The sequence below is a fragment of the Theropithecus gelada genome, chromosome 20 (assembly GCF_003255815.1).
Source record: "Theropithecus gelada isolate Dixy chromosome 20, Tgel_1.0, whole genome shotgun sequence".
Classification (NCBI taxonomy): domain Eukaryota; kingdom Metazoa; phylum Chordata; class Mammalia; order Primates; family Cercopithecidae; genus Theropithecus; species Theropithecus gelada.
In genome coordinates this window covers 52,814,323-52,833,494 of record NC_037688.1, presented here as the reverse complement: position 1 = coordinate 52,833,494, position 19,172 = coordinate 52,814,323, and the positions used below count along the sequence as shown (strand labels likewise).

Below are 19,172 nucleotides of genomic sequence, written 5' to 3'. Positions count from 1 at the left end.
GGATCACCTGAGGTCAGGAGTTTGAGATCAGCCTGGCCAACATGGTGAAACCGTGTCTCTACTAAAAATACAAACTTAGCTGGGCGCGGTGGCGGGTGCCTGTATTCCCAGCTACTCGGGAGGCTGAGGCAGGAGAATCGCTTGAACCTGGGAGGCGGAGGTTGCCGTGAGCCGAAATCGCGCCACTGCACTCACCGCACCCGGCCAATTTTTGTGTTTTTAGTAGAGACTAAAAACTATATGGTGAACACCTAAGACGCGGGGGCCTTGGATCCAGGGCGATTCCGAGTTCCCCCGGTCGGAGCAGTCGGAGATGGAGGCCGCGCGGTCCCGGGATCCGGGACCAGGCCCTGCACCCCAGGGTGGCGAGGCTGCAGCGCGGCGCCCCCTGGTGGCCGCGGGACCCCTGGCCGGTCCGCGCAGGCGCAGCGCGGGCGCAGGGCGCGGCGGGTTCCAGCGCGGGAATGGCGCTGTCCGCGGAGGACCGGGCGCTGGTGCGCGCCCTGTGGAAGAAACTGGGCAGCAATGTTGGCGTCTATGCTACTGAGGCCCTGGAGAGGTGCGGCGAGGCTGGGCGCCCCCGCCCTCCGGGGCCCTGCCTCCCCAGGCCCCCCGGACGCGCCTCACCGCCGTTCCTCTCGCAGGACCTTCCTGGCTTTCCCCGCCACGAAGACCTACTTCTCCCACCTAGACCTGAGCCCCGGCTCCGCCCAGGTTAGAGCACACGGCCAGAAGGTGGCGGACGCGCTGAGCCTCGCCGTGGAGCGCCTAGACGACCTACCCCGCGCGCTGTCCGCTCTGAGCCATCTGCACGCTTGCCAGCTGCGAGTGGACCCAGCTAACTTCCCGGTGAGCGGCTGCCGTGCTGGGCCCCTGTTCTCGGGAGGGCTCCGGCGGGGCGGGTGCGGGGGGCACGTGGGACGGGTGCAGGCAAGTGAGCCTTGCGCGCTCGCCGCAGCTCCTGGGCCACTGCCTGCTGGTGACCCTCGCCCGGCACTACCCCGGAGACTTCAGCCCGGCGCTGCAGGCGTCGCTGGACAAGTTCCTGAGCCACGTGATCTCTGCGCTGGCTTCCGAGTACCGCTGAACTGTGGGTGGGTGGCCGTGTGACCCCCAGGCGATCTTCCGCGTGTATGAGTAAAGCCTCCCCAAGGTGCAGCCTTCTTGCCGTGCTCTCTCAAAGGCAGGACGCGAGAACAAGGGGCCGCCCCGCCCCAAGGAAAAGCGAGGGTCTGGGGCGCACCCCCAGTGCCCAGATCCAGGCGCGCCTGGTCCCACCCCCAGCAGGTTTGGGGCCTCGGCCACGGGGGCACCGACCTGTGTGCGGCCTCACCCTCCCAAGTGCAGTGGCAGGTAGGGGCTGCGAGGACGGCCGACTCTGCCCATCCCCAGGGCGGCTGGCTTCGTCCTCCCCACTCCAGGTCAAGCACGCGGCCCAGGCCCACGGCGAGAACTCCGCACCTGCAGCGTGAACCCGCGCGGGCGGCGTCAGGACCCGGGGCCGACTCGGAACAGGTTGGGGAACAGCGCCCCCTCCCGGCGCGAGTCGGTACCTGCGCAACGCCCAGCCCGCTAATGGCTCCACAGCTGTGGCCTGGAATTGGGGACCTGGGGTGCCGGGGGCGTTGTGGTGGGGAGGTGGGACCAGCCCCAGCACCTAGCCACGTAGCAGGCAAGGTGGACCAGGAGCCGATCCAGACCCCTGCCTTCACCCGACACCACTACGGAGAGGGAGGCTAGGCCTTCTTTTTTATATTTGTCCACATAAAACCAGTCATGGTCATTGTAGAACTTCCGAAAACAACGCTTGCTGCACCTTCCTGTGTATCCCAGGTCCAGGAATGGGTGCAGCACATCCTTCAGCTCCCACTTGACACGTGGCAAACTTATGTGTAAACAAGAACAGGACATGGCTGTCACATCCAAGAGCACATGTGTAACACAGACATACACATACACACACACACACACACACACACACACGGGACAGAGACAGGCCCCACCCAGACCCCTAACATTTAATGCGTAGCTGTTCCAGTCTTTTTTTTTTTGAGACGGAGTTTAGCTCTGTCACCCAGGCTGGAGTGCAGTGGCCTGATCTCGGCTCACTGCAAGCTCCGCCTCCCGGGTTCAAGCCATTCTCCTGCCTCAGCCTCCCGAGTAGCTGGGACTACAGGCGCCCGCCACCTCGCCCAGCTAATTTTTTGTATTTTTAGTAAAGACGAGGTTTCACCATGTTGTCCAGGATGGTCTCCATCTCCTGACCTCATGATCCGCCCGTCTCAGCCTCCCAAAGTGCTGGGATTACAGGCGTGAGCCACCGCGCCCGGCTGTTCCAGTCTTTCTAGGCACATGTAGAGATGCTTTTCCTCAGAAATAGTATTCTTAAGGTGACACTGAGAAGTGGACAGGCCGGGCGCAGTGGCTCATGCCTGTAATCCCAGCACTCCGGAGGCCAAGGTAAGCAGATCACCTGAGGCCACAAGTTCGAGACCAGCCTGGGTAACATGGTGAAACCCCGTGTTTACTAAAAATACAAAAATTAGCTGGGTGTGGTGGTGTGCACCTGTAATCCCAGCTTCAGGAGGCTGAGGCAGGAGAATGGCTTGAACCCAGAAGGCGGAGGCTGCGGTGAGCAGAGATCACACCACTGCACTCCAGCCTGAGAGACAAAGCGAGACTCTATCTCAACAAAAAAGGGGAGGGGAGGAGCTGAAGAAAATATACATGTGGCAGATAAAGGTTATCTCTACTACATTTGATCTCCGGGCCAGGCATGGTGGCTCATGCCTGTAATCCCAGCACTTTGGGAGGCAGAGGTAGGTGGATCACCTGAGGTCAGGAGTTTTGAGACCAGGGCAACATGGTGAAACCCCTTCTCTACTAAAAATACAAAAATTAGCTGGGCGTGGTGGTGGGCACCTGTAATCCCAGCTATTCAGGAGGCTGAGGCAGGAGAATCACTTAAACCAGGGAGGCAGGAGATTACAGTGAGCTGAAATCAAGCCACTGCACACCAGCCTGGGCGACAGAGCAAGACTCCGTCTCAGGAAAAAAAAAAAAAATCAACAACAAAAACCAGATAGATCTCCAAATTATCTTTCTTCTGGCCCTATACTCCCTATCCCTTTCTAGTCCATCAACCTAACAGAAAAGCCAGAAGACAGGCAACTCAGATGGACCAAAGGCCAACGGACATCTGCAGTGATGTTCAAAGACATGCACCTAGCTGGGCACACGGTAGCCCACACCTGTACTCCCAGCACTTGGAGAGGCTCAGGTGGGAAGACTGCTTCAGCCCAGGAGTTTGAGACCAGCCTGGGCAATATAGGGAGACCCTGTCTCTACAAAACTTTAAAAATTAGCCAGGCGTGGTGGCATGTGCCTGTAGTCCCAGCTATTCAGGACACTGCGGTGGGAGAATCACTTGGTAAGGCTGCAGTGAGCTATGATCGTGCCCCTGCACTCCAGCCTGGGTGACACAGTGAGACCCCGTCTCAAGAAAAAACAAAAAACAAAAAACCGGGTCACGTCTGTAATCTCAGCACTTTGGGAGGGTGAGGTGGGTGGATCGCAATGTCAGGAGGTCAAGACCATCCTAGACAACAGGGTGAAAGGCTGTCTCTAGTAAAAATACAAAGCTTCGTTGGGCGTGGCAACATGTGCCATAATCCCAGCTACTTGGGAAGCTGAGGCAGGAGAATCACTTGAACTGGGAGGTATAGGTTGCAGTGAACTGAGACCCCGCCACTGCACTCCAGCCTGGTGACAGAACTAGACTCCGTCTCAAAAAAAATAAAAAATAAAAAATATGATGCACAACCAATATATTCATAAACAGGAGACAGATTAAATTACAGTAGAGTCACAAGGGAATGCTGTGGACCCATCACAGAGAATTAGGTCAGTCTGAGCACAGACAAGGAGAAATGCCAGGACCTTCATATAACAGATCATGCCACAGTCAATATGTAAAGCATAAATCAATTTTTTTATTAACATAACCACAGTAAAACTTGAACACAGATACCAAATATTGGCAGCAGTCTTCCATGTGTGTGGGACTACAGGGATAGAGAAGGCAATTGTCACCACTTGATAGAATCCCAGAAAAGGAAAGCAGTTGGGGGTGATTTTTCATTTGTGTCTGTCTAGTTTTAAAAACTTTGCAGAAAACCTTGCTGTGAATATTTATAGCTAAAATTGTATACACATACATCACTTCCTGGAGGGATGTTTACAGATGTGGAATTTCTGGGGTAAGTGTGCCCATGGCTACAGCTTTTGGGTAATATTGCCAAAATTGCCTTCATTTGTTTCACCAGTAGGGGGCCAGTGCCTGCACCCTTGACTGCTCTTCATGGTTGGGAGCTGACATTTGATTAGTGATGTCTTTTTAAAACTTAATCGGCTGGGGCCAGGTGCGGTGGCTCACACCTGTAATCCCAACACTTTGGGAGGCCAAGGCGGGTGGATCACGAGGTCAGGAGATCGAGACCATCCCGGCTAACACGGTGAAACCCCATCTCTACTAAAAATACAAAAAAATTAGCCGGTGGGGGGATGGTGGGCACCTATAGTCCCAGCTACTCGGGAGGCCGAGCCAGGAGAATGGCGGGAACCCGGGAGGCAGAGCTTGCAGTGAGCCAAGATTGCACCACTGCATTCCAGCCTGGGCAACAGAGCAAGACTCCATCTCCACAAAAAAAAAAAAAAAAAAAAAAAAAAGGCCGGGAACGATGGCTCACGCCTGTAATCCCACCACTTTGGGAGGCTAGGGCGGGCTGATCACAAAGTCAGGAGATCGAGACCATTCTGGCCAACATGTTGAAACCCCGTCTCTACTAAAAATATAAAAACTGGGCATGGTCATGCATGCCTGTAATGCCAGCTACTTAGGAGGCTGAGGCAGGAGAATCACTTGAACCAGAGTCAGAGGTTGGAGTCAGCTGAGATCTCACCACTGCACTCCAGCCTTGTGACAGAGCGAGACTCCGTCTTAAAAAAAAAAAAAAAAAAAAAAAAAAAAAGGCCGGGCACGGTGGCTCAAGCCTGTAATCCCAGGACTTTGGGAGGCCGAGACGGGCGGATCACGAGGTCAGGAGATCGAGACCATCCTGGCGAACACCGTGAAACCCCGTCTCTACTAAAAAAATACAAAAAACTAGCTGGGCGAGGTAGCAGGCGCCTGTAGTCCCAGCTACTCAGGAGGCTGACGCAGGAGAATGGCATAAACCTGGGAGGCGGAGCTTGCAGTGAGCTGAGATCCGGCCACCGCACTCCAGCCTGGGCGACAGAGCGAGACTCCGTCTCAAAAGAAAAAAAAAAAAAAAGAAAACCTGTCCCCTAGCCCACCCATGAGTCCCCCTCTGCTGGGAACCACGAGGTTGGGTCTACGTTCTAGTTTCTCTGTCCTTGGGGTAGCTCAAGTCAGTCTGACCTCAATCATCCTGTGTGCTCCCAGAGCACAGGACCCGCAGCTGCTGCACCCTTGCACACAGGAGCAAGCACTTGGAGCCCAGGAGGCTCAGGGGCCCTGGGGAAGCATCAGGCTCTCAGACTCCTGTAACTAGGTGTGGACACCCTCTTGGGCCTGGGATTACATCGGGAGCATCACTGAAGTTGGAAGAGCCAGACTCCATCCTCCCTGGAGATGTGGAGGTTGGAGGGAGCTGGCCTTGGCTCAAGGGCTCAGCCCACTGGGTACAGAACCCACCCAGAGGGGCAGATCTAGGGGAGCAGCTGTGGGCCCTCCACACTGTTGGGGAGACTCACCGGTCCACTCAAGTCCAGGGTAATTTGCACTCTGCCTGTTTTTCTTTTTTTTGAGACGGAGTCTTGCTCTGTCACCCAGGCTGGGGTGCAGTTGTGCAATCCTGGCTCACTGCAACTTCCAGCTCCCGGGTTCAAGTGGATCTCCTGCCTCAGCCTCCTGAGTAGCAGGGATTACAGGTGCCTGCCACCACGTCTGGCTCATTTTTATAGTTTTAGTAGAGATGGGGTTTCACCATGTTGGCCAGGACAGTCTCAATCTCTTAACCTTGTGATCCGCCTGGCTCGGCCTCCGCAAGTGCTGGGATTGCAGACATGAGCTACCATGCCCGGCCGCTCTCTGCCTTTTCAAAGCCACCCCTGCACAGGTGGTGGTGAAGGCTGTACAACGATGCAGATACACTTCAGGCCATTGAACTGTACACTGAAAAAGTGTTACAACAGCACGTTTTATTCGCACTTTACTCCATCCTGGCCGGGCATGGTGGCTCACGCCTATAATCCCAGCACTTTGGGAGGCCGAGGCGGGCGGATCTTGAGGTCAGGAGATTGAGACCATCCTGGTGAACACAGTGAAACCCCATCTCTACTAAAACAAACAAACAAAGAAACAAATTAGCCGGGCGTGATGGCGGGCACCTGTAGTCCCAGCTACTCGGGAGGCTGAGGCAGAAGAATGGCGTGAACCCAGGAGGCAGAGCTTGCAGTGAGCCAAGTCTGTGCCACTGCACTCCAGCCTGGGCGACAGGGTGAGACTCTGTCTCAAAAAACAATAAATGAATAAAAAATAAAAATAAATAAAAGTTCCATCCTGGCCAACATGGCTCTGGCTCCAGGCTGCCACCCCATCCACCAAAGGATGCTACCCCAGATAGGGGTCCTCGGCCTGCTCCAGCACCTGCCTGTCCCATGATGGCTGTATACTGGGGTAGGAAACGGCCTCAGCTCTCGTCCACATTCTCCTCTTCTCCCCCCAGGACTACCCTTAACCTACTCAGGGATTCAGTCAAGGCCCACGTGCTCCCCAAGCCCAAGGGGACCCTGTTCAGGAGGCAAAGGTGGCACCAGGCCAGCCCCTGTCCAGCTAGTTTAGCGTTGACAGCACCTACCAAACAGAGCCATTTACCCTAAAAAAAAAAAAAAAATCACTGCCAGCTGTGGTGACTCACACCCGTAATCCTAGTGCTTTGAGAGGCTGAGGTGGGAAGACTGCTTGAGCCCAGGAGTTCCCAAGAATATCCTGAGCAACATAGTCAGACCTGTCTCTACAAAAAAATTAAAAATTAGCCAAGTGTGGTAGTGCACGCCTATATCCCAGCTACTTGGAGGCTGGGGCAGGAGGAACACCTGAGTGCAGAAGTTCAAGGCTGCAGTGAGCCATGACTGCACCACTGCACTCCAGCATGGGTGACAAAGCAAGATCGTCTCAAAAACAAATAATTTTGGCCAGGCACAGAGGCTTACAGCTATGATCCCAGCATTTTGGGAGGCCGAGGCGGGTGGATCACGAGGTCAGGAGTCTAAGACCAGCCTGGTCAAGATGGTGAAACCGTCTCTACTAAAAATACAAAAATTAGCCAGGCATAGTGGCGGGCCCCTGTATTCCCAGCTAGTCAGGACGCTGAGGCAGTGGTTGCAGTGAGCCAAGATCGCACCATCCACACTCCAGTCTGGGAGACAGCGAGACTCTGTCTCACAAAAAAAAAAAAAAAAAAAAAAAAAAATTTTTTTTTTTTTTTTTTAAGTCACCAAATGTTCTGGAGAGGCCCCCCTTCTCTTCTGTTCTCCTCCAGCCTGGGCTACAGGCCAAGGTGGTACCCTGTGGGTGGAGCCAAGGGCCTGTTCCACCTGACACTACAGACTTCTTCATATGGGAGGGATACACTTCCAGACCCATATACCTCCCAGTAGCCACCTTCAGCGAGATTTACTGGTACTGCTGTGGAAAGGAAGGACTCACTGTATTGGGTGAAAAAAGTAAAAACGTGGGTCTCCTATAGCGGACTCTGACAGCAGAATCTGGTGTGGGTTATTTGGGAGTAGACAGAAGGGAGGGAGAAAGAGCTGTCGTGGGTAGTATCAGCAAAACTGCACTGGGGGCACGAAGCTCAGTTTGGTCAGCACCACCTGGCAGGTATACTAAGACCCACCCGACTGTCCCTGCATGGTAGAGAGGAAGGAGCACCTCTCCCTGCACGGTTGGTGCCCCGGACGGCTGCACCAGCATGAGGCTACCAGGGACAGCCGAGGACACTGATGCTGCATCCCAGGAGGACCTGTCCCCTTCAGCTGTAATCAGCAGACACAGGGTACAGGACGTGAGTACTGAAGGCCAGGGGCACAGCACCTTTTCTGTAAACCCCAAGCCCTGACCAAAAAGAAAAAGAAAAAGGCAAAAACCAACTATTTGTCTACACATACAAATGTATGCCTAGATGGAAAAAGATCCAAACGATTCACAGCAGTAATGGCTCTGAGGGTGAGGCTGTCTGCTTAAGCCGCAGGGAAACCCAGGGTGCAAACCAACACTCATCACCCGGGCAGCCACAGCCATGACCACAACATGGGCTTGGGAACAGGGAAACCAGACCCAGCCACTCCCTCCCGGAAGACAGGAGGAAAGTTCACGTGTTGAATAAGGACCCGAGTCCCACGTGCAGGAAAAGGTGTGAGTGAGGAACACCAACACGGGTGACGACTCCAAAGCACAGCATCAATCCCAAGTGACTCCTGCGCAGGGTGGCGCCTTCCACCCTCCTTTCCTTGGAGACGGCTGGCTGGGCAAGACCTGTGTCACGGGCTGGCAGAGCAGCCCACCTACCCATTTGTCCTCCTGGAGGGGACAGCCTGTGGCAGGAGAGCCCAGAGCAGGGACACCAGCTGCATCTTGATACTGGTGGCGAAAAGACCCAGCCCACAGCACCTGTGTGTGCCCACTGAGCCAACCAGCTCAAGGGTGGCATCTGTACCTCTGCAGAAACAGAGTGGATGAGGATGACTATGTGTTAACAATGGAACCTCAGGAATTCCCTCCAAAAAATCTCCCACAAAGTGAAAAAGGGAAGGAGCTCCCATCATCTACACATTAGTTAGCAGTTACCCTTTTCAGAAAGGCTTCATTTTGGGTTTCTGTGATGTTTTGAGACAGAGGCTTGCTGTCGCCCAGGCTGGATGCAATCTCGGCTCACTGCAACCTCCAGCTCCCGGGTTCAAGTGATTCTCCTGTCTCAGCCTCCCAAGTAGCTGTGATTACAGGTGTCCGCCACCATATCCGGCTAATTTTTGTAGTTTGGATAGAAACAGGGTTTCACCAAGTTGGCCAGGCTGGTCTCGAACTTGTGACCTCAAGTGATCGGCCTGCCAACGTGCTGGGATTACAAGCGTGAGCCACTGCACCCGGCCCTTCATTTTGGTATCTGACTGATGTAAAGCAGGTACATTAGAAAGAACTGAGAGGTAACATAATCAGCTCACATGGGACATGAGACAAACCACCTTTTTTTTTTTCTTTTTTTTGGAGACAGGGTTTTCCTCTGTCACCCAGGCTACAGTGCAGTGGCGGAATCAAGGTTTGCCTCAGCCTCCTGGGCTCAACAGATCCTCCTGCCTCAGCCTTCTGAGTAGTGGCTGGGACTACAGGCATGTGTCACTATGCCCAGTCCCATAGGTCTCTGTTTAGTGCTAGTACCTTCAAAAGGGGAAGTGCGATGTAACTCACCTGAGTCCCAAGTTAAGGCTGTGGTAGCAGCTGACCAGACAAGACAGCTTTTCCTAAATAAATGAAGGCAGAACGGGAGCCCCTCCCTCCTCCCCATTGGAGATGGGCAGCTCAGACACTCAGAAGGTTGTGTGGGGCTGAGCAAACAGCATGCACACCTGGGTCCCGTCAGTCAGGTGCAGGGAACAGGAAGTGCCCTGCCATCTACTGGATGCCAGAAGACAAGACACGGCCCACGAGTAAGTCATGGTTTCTGTGAGGCGATGGTGGCACTGGCACGGGGTCACAGTGAAGAGCCTCTAAGCAGAAGACAGCAGAGACCCCACTGCAGCCTCAGGAGGCAGTCGTCAGATTTATTTATTCCTACTCAACACGACCCCAGAACACAGGAGCAACTCTGTACAATTCTAGAAACTCACAGCTAGCTCCAAAACAATAGAAATTTTAAACTACAAAAGATGAGTTGTATTCAGCAAATATAAAGGGTAATTTTAGACTGTGTGAACGTTTATCAGACTATTTACAGCACCCGGGAGACGGGTTCAGATCTCGCCGGCCTCCTTCTCTTCTGACCTCCGTGAAGCCATCTTCCCGTTGGAGCTCTCAAGCCTCCAGTCCGGGGGCCCTCGCTCGCTCCGCCCGCTCTCCCAGGACTCCTCTCTGGATGCCCGCTCTCTGGAGAACCTGGGAAATGGGAACCAGAGGCTCAGTGGAGGCTGCTGCCCCACTTCTGCTGGCCGCTCAGGTACGACAATGGACCTGCAGACCAGGCCAGGGAAGGCCACGCATCCCCTATACCCGGACACCCCCCCGAGGCCAGCCAGACTTGCCCACCACATATGGAGTGTTAAATAGCCATTAAAAAGTGACCTTTGCAAAGATTTTTAATAAGGAGAGCCTTCACTGTAACATAAACAGTGCAAAGGAGAATACAACACTATATGCACAGAACATGCCACTACGTAAAAACACAATGGAAAAAAAAGATCAAAAACAAAAACAGAGGTGAGCAGGGCCTGGTGAGGACGTAAGTCTCAGGCCCTCTGTACGGATGTGACAGTGCACAGGCCCAGGGCGCAGGCTGGTGCATGTCCAGTCCCTGCAGCATCACCTGGAGCCGCCTGAGCTCCTCCACAGCCCTCTCGCTTCTTCCCAGACCTGAGTCCCATTCACCACCCCCCAGCCCTACTCCTGACTGTGAGCCCAGCCCCATCCCCACCAGACACGGCCCTCAGCAGACCCTGGGAACACAGAGAAGGGCTCACTCCTGGTTGCAGCTACCGAAGGAGTCAGAGTAGTTACTTGTATTTCGCACTCCGGTCCCGGGAAGCCCGACGATGTCCCCGGCTGTGGCTCCGGGAACGGCTGCGGTGGCGCCGATGTCTATCTCGGGACCGGGACCGGGACAACTTCCGTCGCTCTCGGGAGGTAGATCTTGACCGCCTCCGACGCCGATCCCGGGAGCGCGACCTGAAAAATCAGCAAGTTCCGAGGCTGAGACTCTATAGGTGCCAACACTACCAGGGCCCCACCCCTCAGCAGATTCTGCTCACTGCTTTACTGACATTTTCCCCTTTACTCCCACAAATTTGGGTTTAAAATATTTCCATCAGTTCATCTCCAATGGTTAGGACCTTTCCAATGAGGTCTCCTGAAAACATCTGGCCTGGATACTCCTGTCACCCTGCAGGCCCAGACCTTCCCTCTCATTAACAGTGGGAATCCTCCACGGCACCAGGCAACCCCTCGCCCTGTGCCCTTCACAAGCCAGCCCCACCTGCCAGATAACATTTGTAAAGGCATAAACATTAAATGTTAAGAAAAATGCTTATGGAAAGAGATATTTGACTGACATCATTTTAATGGACCTGGAAACCTACCTCCTGCGATCTCTGGTTCTTGATCCCGACCTAAAAGGGGGAAAAAAAGATGAACAAGGCCAGGCGTGGTGGCTCACACCTGTCATCCCAGCACTTCGGGGAGGCCGAGGCGGGCGATCACCTGAGGTCACGAGTTGGAGACCAGCCTGGCCAACGTGGTGAAACCCCGTCTCTACTGAAAATACAAAAACTGGCCAAGCATGGTGGCGGGTGCCTGTAATCCCAGCTACTCAGGCAGCTGAGACAGGAGAATCACTTGAACCCAGGAGGCAGAGATTGCAGTGAGCTGAGATCGCACCACTGCACTCCAGCCTGGGCAACAAGAATAAAACTTTGTCTCAAAAAACAAGTGAATGACTTCCCGAAAGCACCCGTTCCTCACCCTCTCAGGGTCAGGGGAGGGGGAGGGCTCCACATATCAGAAGGGAGGCACTGCCCCCAAAGGCCTACTGTGTTCGAGCTGCCTGCGTGTTCCCAGTTGGAATGGGAAGTGCCACTGCTCCCATCCCCACAGCCACTCTGTGGCAGCCGCTCTGTGGCACACTCAGTGTCACCTGAGCCTCACAGAGGGGGCCACATCCGAGCACCAGACGCAGCTTTTTAACATTACAAGGGCCATGAAAAGTCTGCACCGACTGTGCTGCACCCAAGTCCTACAAATGACTCTCCAGTCTTTACACCCAAGTCCTATAAATGATTCTCCAGTCTTTACAACAGACTCCAGCACAGAACGTGCAGCCAGCAAGTGGGGCACACTAAAACACCGAAAAGTGAAAGCAAAGCCGTAAGTTCCAGACACAGGCTTCCTGCCAGGTGAGAGTCATCAGCTCATTCTGCCACACAACCAGCGTCTGAAAAAGGCAAGCTACAAGCCATTAAGGTGCCCATAAGCCATTAAGGTCAAGCGGCCCCATGGACACCCACAACACGCACGGCCTAAACATGACAGTGCATGTGAAAATGTCCACCTCCATGTAAAAAATGGATTGTGTGTTTTGCTTAATGTTTTTTTCTATACTGTTTTTCTGTGCAATCAGAATCTCCCACTGGATGATTAAAACAACAAACAGCCGGGCGCAGTGATTCACGCCTGTAATCCCAGCACTTTGAGAGGCTGAGGTGGGCGGATCATGAGGTCAAGAGATCGAGACGAGCTTGGTCAACATGGTGAAACCCCGTCTCTACTAAAAATACAAAAATTAGCTGGGCGTGATGGCACAGGCCTGTAGTCCCAGCTACTCGGGAGGCGAAGACAGGAGAATCGCTTGAACCCAGCGGGTGGAGGTTGCAGTGAGCCGAGATCGCACCACTGCACTCCAGCCTGGCAACAGAGCAAGACCCTGTCTCAAAAACAAACAAAAACAACAACACACACAATAAACATTCGCCCTGAGTTATGCACTGAGGAATTCTTTCAGGAAAAGTGGTTTGGGAACCTTCCTGGACAACGAGCTGTGTCCAAGAAGATCCGTGGTTACTTCTGGCTCCTATCTTTTCTTTGAACTCCAATCAGACTCAACAGCCCCACCTCAAGACGGCCTCTCAACCTGAGTGTGGCCAGAGGCATCTTCTACTTCCCACCTCCTCCCACTGCAATACACCACATCACCAAGCAGCAACTCCAGGCCCGAAACCAGGAGACCAGCTTCATTTCCTCCTCTGTACACTTCACACACTACCAGCAAATCCCATCAGTTCTATCCCAGAACTTCCCCGGACTCTTTCCGCCCCTTACCTGGCTTAAACTGCCACCTCCTCCATCTGGATTCTCCTACCCAGCTCCCCAAGGTCCTGCTGCTTCCACTCCAGCCCAGCACGCTTGCCAAAGGGGAGTAGGCACCATCCCCCTCTGTAAACAGGTGTCCAACAGCCCCATAGCACTCAGTAAATCAACAGCAATGCCCACACACAGCCTCCAACAGCTTGGATCCCTTACCTGACTGCCATGCACACACAGTCCTGGGCTGGGCCGCATTTTGTTGGATTGAATATGTTGTTTATTTCTTTCTTTTTTTTTTTGGGACGGAGTCTCACTCTGCCACCCAGGCTGGAGTGCAGTGGTGCAATCTCAGCTCACTGCAAGCTCTGCCTCCCGGGTTCACGCCATTCTCCTGCCTCAGCCTCCCGAGTAGCTGGGACTACAGGCGCCCACCACCGCGCCCAGCTAATTTTTTGAAGTTTTTAGTAGAGACAGAGTTTCACCGTGGTAGCCAGGATGGTCTCGATCTCCTGACCTCGTGATCCACCCGCTTTGGCCTCCCAAAGTGCTGGGATTACAGGTGTGAACCACTGCACCTGGCCTCTTTTTTTTTTTTTCTTGAGATGGAGTCTCATTCTGGTGGCCAGGCTGGAGTGCAATGGCACGATCTTGGCTCACTGCAACCTCTGCCTCCCGGGTTCAAGTGATTCTCCCACCTCAGCCTCCAAGCAGCTAGGATTACAAGCACCTGCCAGCACATCCAGCTAATTTCTGTATTTTTTTTTTTTTTGAGATGGAGTCTCGCTCTGTCGCCCGGGCTGGAGTGCAGTGGCCGGATCTCGGCTCACTACAAGCTCCGCCTCCCAGGTTTATGCCATTCTCCTGCCTCAGCCTCCCGAGTAGCTGGGACTACAGGCGCCCACCACCTCGCCCAGCTAGTTTTTTGTATTTTTTTAGTAGAGACGGGGTTTCACCGGGTTTGCCAGGATGGTGTCAATCTCCTGACCTCACGATCCACTCGTCTTGGCCTCCCAAAGTGCTGGGATTACAGGCTTGAGCCACCGCGCCCGGCCATTTCTGTATTTTTAGTACAGATGAGGTTTCACCATGTTGGCCAGGCTGGTTTCAAACCCTTGAACTCAAGTGATCTGCCCGCCTCAGCCTCCCAAAGTGATGGGATTACAGGCGTAAGCCACCAGGCCTGGCCTTACTACTTTCCTTAATAATGGCCCTGACTATTCCAAGCAACAGTGGAATGGACAGACAAGGGAATGCTGGAGGCCAGTGCAGCTCATTCACTGCCAGCCCTCAGGCTCACCTCCTGCTCAGACGCTCCTCCCGCTCCCTCTCCTCTCTCCTCCTCAAGCGATCCTGATTTCTCTTCTCCTGCTTTTCAGCGACAGTTTTCTAAATAAATGAAACAAAAAATGAGGGAAAAGCAAGTTACGCAAACCAGAGTGTGAATGCTACTTAACAAAGCACCTTTACATAAGCTCAGTATCGGTAATTTAAAAATTGAAGAGACACTTTAAGGAAATGGGAACACATTTTTTTTTTTTGAAACAGTGTCTCACTGTCAGCAGGCTGGAGTGTATTGGTGCAATCTCGGCTCACTCCAATTTCCACCTCCCAAGTTCAACCGATTCTTCTGCCTTGGCCTCGCACAGGCGCACGCCACCACGCCCACCTAATTTTTGTATTTTTAGTAGAGATGGGGTTTCACCATGTAGGCCAGGATGGTCTTGATCTCTTGACCTTGTGATCCGCCCGCCTCAGCCTCTCAAAGTGCTGGGATTACAGGCATGAGCCACCGGGCCTGGCCAACACATTCATTTTTAAAACTTCTTAATGAAGAAGGTAACACATGAAAAAACGCTGTATCATTACATTTTTTATTTTTTCCTGAGACGGAGTCTCACTCTGCTGCCCAGGCTGGAGTGCAGTGGTGCGATCTTCGCTCACTGCAGCCTCTGCCTCCCAGGTTCAAGATATTCTTCTGCCTCAGCCTCCTGAGTAGCTGGGATTATAGGCGTGCGCCAGCACGGCTGGCTAATTTTTGTATGTTTAGTACAGACGAAGTTTCACCATGTTGGGCTGGCTGTTCTTGAACTCCTGACTTCGTGATCTGCCTGCCTCGGCCTCCCAGTGTTGCAATTACAGGCGTGAGGCACTGCAACTGGCCTCGTTTACATTTTATTTTATTTACTTTTTTTTTTTTTTTTGAGACGGAGTCTCACTCTGTTGCCCAGGCTGGAGTGCAGTGGCCGGATCTCAGCTCACTGCAAGCTCCGCCTCCCAGAGGTTGGAGGTCGCCATTTTCCTGCCTCAGCCTCCTCCAGAGGAGCTGGGACTACAGGCGCCGCCACCACACCTGGCTAATTTTTTGTATTTTTAGTAGAGACGGGGTTTCACCGTGTTAGCCAGGATGGTCTCCATCTCCTGACCTCATGATCCGCCCACCTCGGCCTCCCAAAGTGCTGGGATTACAGACATGAACCACCGCGACCAGCCACTTTTTTTTTTTTTGAAATAGCATCTTGCTCTGTTCAACCAGGTTGGATGGAGTGCAGTGGCACAATCACAGCTCACTAGAACCTCAACTTCCTAGGCTCAAGCAATCCTCTTTACCTCCACCTCCTGAGTAGCTGGGACTTATAGGAGTGTGCCAGCGTGGCGGACTAATCCTTAAAAATTTTATATAGAGACGGGGTCTTGCTATGTTGCACAGGCTGTACTTGAACTCCTCAGCTCAAGCAATCTTCCTGCCTTGGCCTCCCAAAGTGCTGGGGTTACAGGCCTGAGCCACCCAGCCTATCATTAGATTTTATCAATTTGGTAACAAACTGTCTATTCTAAGTGGTGCTATACTTCTAACTCACAGGGAATTGATCACATTGTTTCAAACCAACCCAGATAGCTAGGAGACTCTACAAACTTTATGGTAAAAAAGAACAGACATATTTGATCAAACACATCTTGCTACTGGGAGCAGAATCCCTGCAGCCAAAAAGCAGCCCAACCTCAGGGTGCTGGGTGCTATGCTGGCTTTAGACCAAACTGAGTTGGAGGACAGCTGGCCAGGGGAGGTGGACCACAAATCCTTTGCAACTGGCTTTCAGTACAGGATGATGTGAATCATTAGGCTTGATTAAGAAAGCAATGTAAGGGGGAGGAGGCTATGAGAAACCTCACCAATGAAAACACCATCAACGCAAGCTGAGTGGAAAAGCACCGGGCACCATTCTGTGTACCCCCTACTCCCAATATCAACTCTAAGGCATTTAATACCCCTCATCTGTGCCAAGTGAGGCCCCGAGTGGAAGCAAGTCAGAGCCAGTAAGACAAAGAATCACTAGTCTTCTCCGTCTAGAGAGCCACGATGGCATAAGGATAATCTTCCATACCCAGTGTGGATGAGAGCACACTTCCCACAAGGGCATGACAAGGATGGAAAGCTGGCTGACCGGCATCTGCAGCTCTAAAGCTCCACCCATGCTCATCCTGTGTCTGCAGAAGGGCACACACGGATGGACACCTTTAAGGTTATGTTTAAGGATGGCATTAAAGCCAGGTATGGTGGCTCATGCCATTTCAGTACTCTGGGAGGCTGAACTGGGAGGATCATGTGAGGCCAGGAGTTTGAGACCAGCCCGGGAAACATAATAAGATCTCCTGTCTAAAAAAAAAGAAAAATTAGCCAGATGTGGTGGTGCATGCCTATAGTCTCAGCTACTCAGGAGACTCAGGATGGAGGATCACTTGAGTCCAGGAGTTCCAGCTTACAGTGACAATAAGCTATCAGCTACCATCACATCACTACACTCCACCCTGGGTGCCAGAGGGAGACCCTGTCCCTGAAAACAAAATAAAAACAATCCTCTGTTGTCTAGGTTGGAGTGTAGTGGCGTGATCACAGTTCACTGCAGCCTGCAGCCTTCAGCTCCAAGGTCCAAACAATCCTCTCGCCTCAGCCTCCTGAGTAGCTGGAACTACAGGCACACACCACCATGCTTGGCTAATTTTCAAATTTTTGGTAGAGACGGTGTCTCCTTATGTTGACCACGCTGGTCTCAAACTCCTGCATTCAATCAATTCTCCTGCCTTGGCCTCCTAAAGACTAGAATTACAGGCGTGAGCCACCACACCCAGCCTCAAGGATGGCATTTTTTTTTTTTTTTTTAAACTAAGGATTGGCCAGGTGCAGTGGCTTGTGGAATCCCAGCACTTTGGGAGGCCGAGGAAGGTGGATACCTCTGGGAGTACTATAAGTGAAGCCTCCTCTAATTAGGGCATAGAACTCCTACACTCCTTATCATTAAGAGGAGCACTTCCAAATATTTTGCACTGTTACTTTAATAATTATTTATCAAAATCTATAATACAAGTTGTGTTGTTTTGGTCAACTCTATGCTGCAATGATAAAACAAGCTGTCTAACTAAGTTAATGCTTCTTAAGGTAGAAAGGAAAAACATTTCACAATATTCACATTTCTAATGCAGAGATACACATTAAGGAAATACATGACTTGCAGATATTTAAAAAAACACTACATTAGGCCAAGCACTGTGGCCCACATCTGTAAACCCAGCACTTTGGGAGGCAGAGGCGGATGGATTACCTGAGCTCAGGAGTTCGAGATCAGCCTGGGCAACATGGTGAAACCCCATCTCTACTAAAAACACGAAAATTAGCCAGGGGTGGTGGTGCATGCCTATAGTACCAGCTACTTGGGGGGCTGAGGCAGGAGAATCTCTTGAACCTGGGTGGTGGAGGTTGTAGTGAGCTGAGACTGTAACACTGCACTCCAGCCTGGGTGACAGAGCAAGACCCTGCCTCAAAAACAAACAAAAGGTCGGGCGCGGTGGCTCAAGCCTGTAATCCCAGCACTTTGGGAGGCTGAGACGGGCGGATCACAAGGTCAGGAGATCGAGACCATCCTGGCTAACACGGTGAAACCCCGTCTCTACTAAAAAATACAAAAAACTAGCCGGGCGAGGTGGCGGGCGCCTGTGGTCTCAGCTACTCCGGAGGCTGAGGCAGGAGAATGGCGTGAACCCGGGAGGCGGAGCTTGCAGTGAGCTGAGATCCGGCCACTGCACTCCCGCCTGGGGGAAAGAGCCAGACTCAGTCTCTTCAAAAAAAAAAAAAAAAAAACAAAAAAACCAAACAAAAACTACAGTAAGACAAAACTCTGGGATATGAAATGAAAATATAATTTAAAGGAGAAATGGGAAAGTAACACTTCCAGCGGCTAAAAAACATTTTTTTTTTTTCCTTTAAGACAAAGTCTCACTCTCTTGCCCAGGCAGGAGTGCAGTGGCTCGATTTTGGCTCACCGCAACCTCTGCCTCCCAGGTTCAAGCGATTCTCCTGCCACAGCCTCCCGAGTAGCTGGGAATACACATGTGCACCACCACAACCGGCTAATTTTTGTGTTTTCAGTAGAGACAGGGTTTTGCCATGTTGGCCATGCTGGCCTCAAACTCCTGACAAGTGATCCGCCCTCCTTAGCCTCCCAAAGTGCTGGGATTACAGGTGTGAGCCATCACACCTGGCCAACAGCAAATTTTTAATGGTGTGGTAAATGCATACTAAATTGTGATTTATAATTCTATTGGATACATAGATACTTTTATTTTTATTTTCTTCTTTTTTAGACAGAGTCTTTCTCTGTCGCCCAGGCTGGAGTGCAGTGGCGCAATCTTGGCTCACTGCAAGCTCCGCCTCCCGGGTTCACACCATTCCCCGGTCTCAGCCTCCTGAGTAGCTGGGGCTACAGGCACCCACCACCACGCCTGGCTAATTTTTGTCTTTTTAGTAGAGATGGGGTTTCACCTTGTTAGCCAGGATAGTCTCAATCTCCTGACCTCGTGATCCACCCACCTCGGCCTCCCAAACTGCTGGGATTACAGGCGTGAGCCACCGCACCCGGCCTACATTAGGCTAATTTTTTTTATTTTTAGTAGAGACAAGTTTTCACCTTGTTAGCCAGGATGGTCTCCATCTCCTGACCTCATGATCCGCCCGCCTCAGCCTCCCAAAGTCCCAGGATTACAGGCTGAGCCACCGCGCCCAGACTTTTTTTTTTTTTTTTTTTTTTTG

The 19,172-nt window shown here is 52.4% G+C and overlaps 2 protein-coding genes across 5 annotated transcripts in view; one reads left to right on the top strand and one right to left on the bottom strand.

The window, feature by feature from the left end:
- The first annotated feature begins 317 nt into the window (after positions 1-317).
- On the top strand, positions 318-1,157 carry HBQ1 (hemoglobin subunit theta 1). Its single transcript, XM_025371362.1, has 3 exons — positions 318-559; positions 645-849; positions 959-1,157. Exons 1-3 carry the CDS (start codon positions 465-467, stop codon positions 1,085-1,087), a joined length of 429 nt encoding a protein of 142 aa, XP_025227147.1. The 5' UTR covers positions 318-464; the 3' UTR covers positions 1,088-1,157.
- An 8,644-nt stretch (positions 1,158-9,801) lies between these two features.
- Positions 9,802-19,172, bottom strand: part of LUC7L (LUC7 like) — a 44,680-nt gene continuing 35,309 nt past the window's right edge. For 2 of the 4 annotated variants that reach the window (XM_025370686.1, XM_025370687.1), the window contains exons 7-10: positions 14,388-14,476; positions 11,371-11,400; positions 10,793-10,960; positions 9,804-10,174 (exon numbers count right to left, since the gene is read on the bottom strand). In XM_025370686.1, the coding sequence (XP_025226471.1) occupies positions 10,033-10,174; positions 10,793-10,960; positions 11,371-11,400; positions 14,388-14,476 (429 nt within the window). In that variant the 3' untranslated portion in view covers positions 9,804-10,032. Of the gene's footprint in view, positions 10,175-10,755; positions 10,961-11,370; positions 11,401-14,387; positions 14,477-19,172 lie in introns of all 4 variants that reach the window. The other 2 variants (XM_025370689.1, XM_025370688.1) reach the window with 2 other exon arrangements.

Excerpts from the sequence above, each read along its gene's own strand:
- HBQ1 (XM_025371362.1), top strand. The coding sequence starts at position 465 with ATGGCGCTGTCCGCGGAGGACCGGGCGCTGGTGCGCGCCCTGTGGAAG. Across the intron at positions 560-644 it reads GCTACTGAGGCCCTGGAGAG|GACCTTCCTGGCTTTCCCCG; the intron begins GTGCGGCGAGGC and ends TTCCTCTCGCAG. Across the intron at positions 850-958 it reads TGGACCCAGCTAACTTCCCG|CTCCTGGGCCACTGCCTGCT; the intron begins GTGAGCGGCTGC and ends CGCTCGCCGCAG.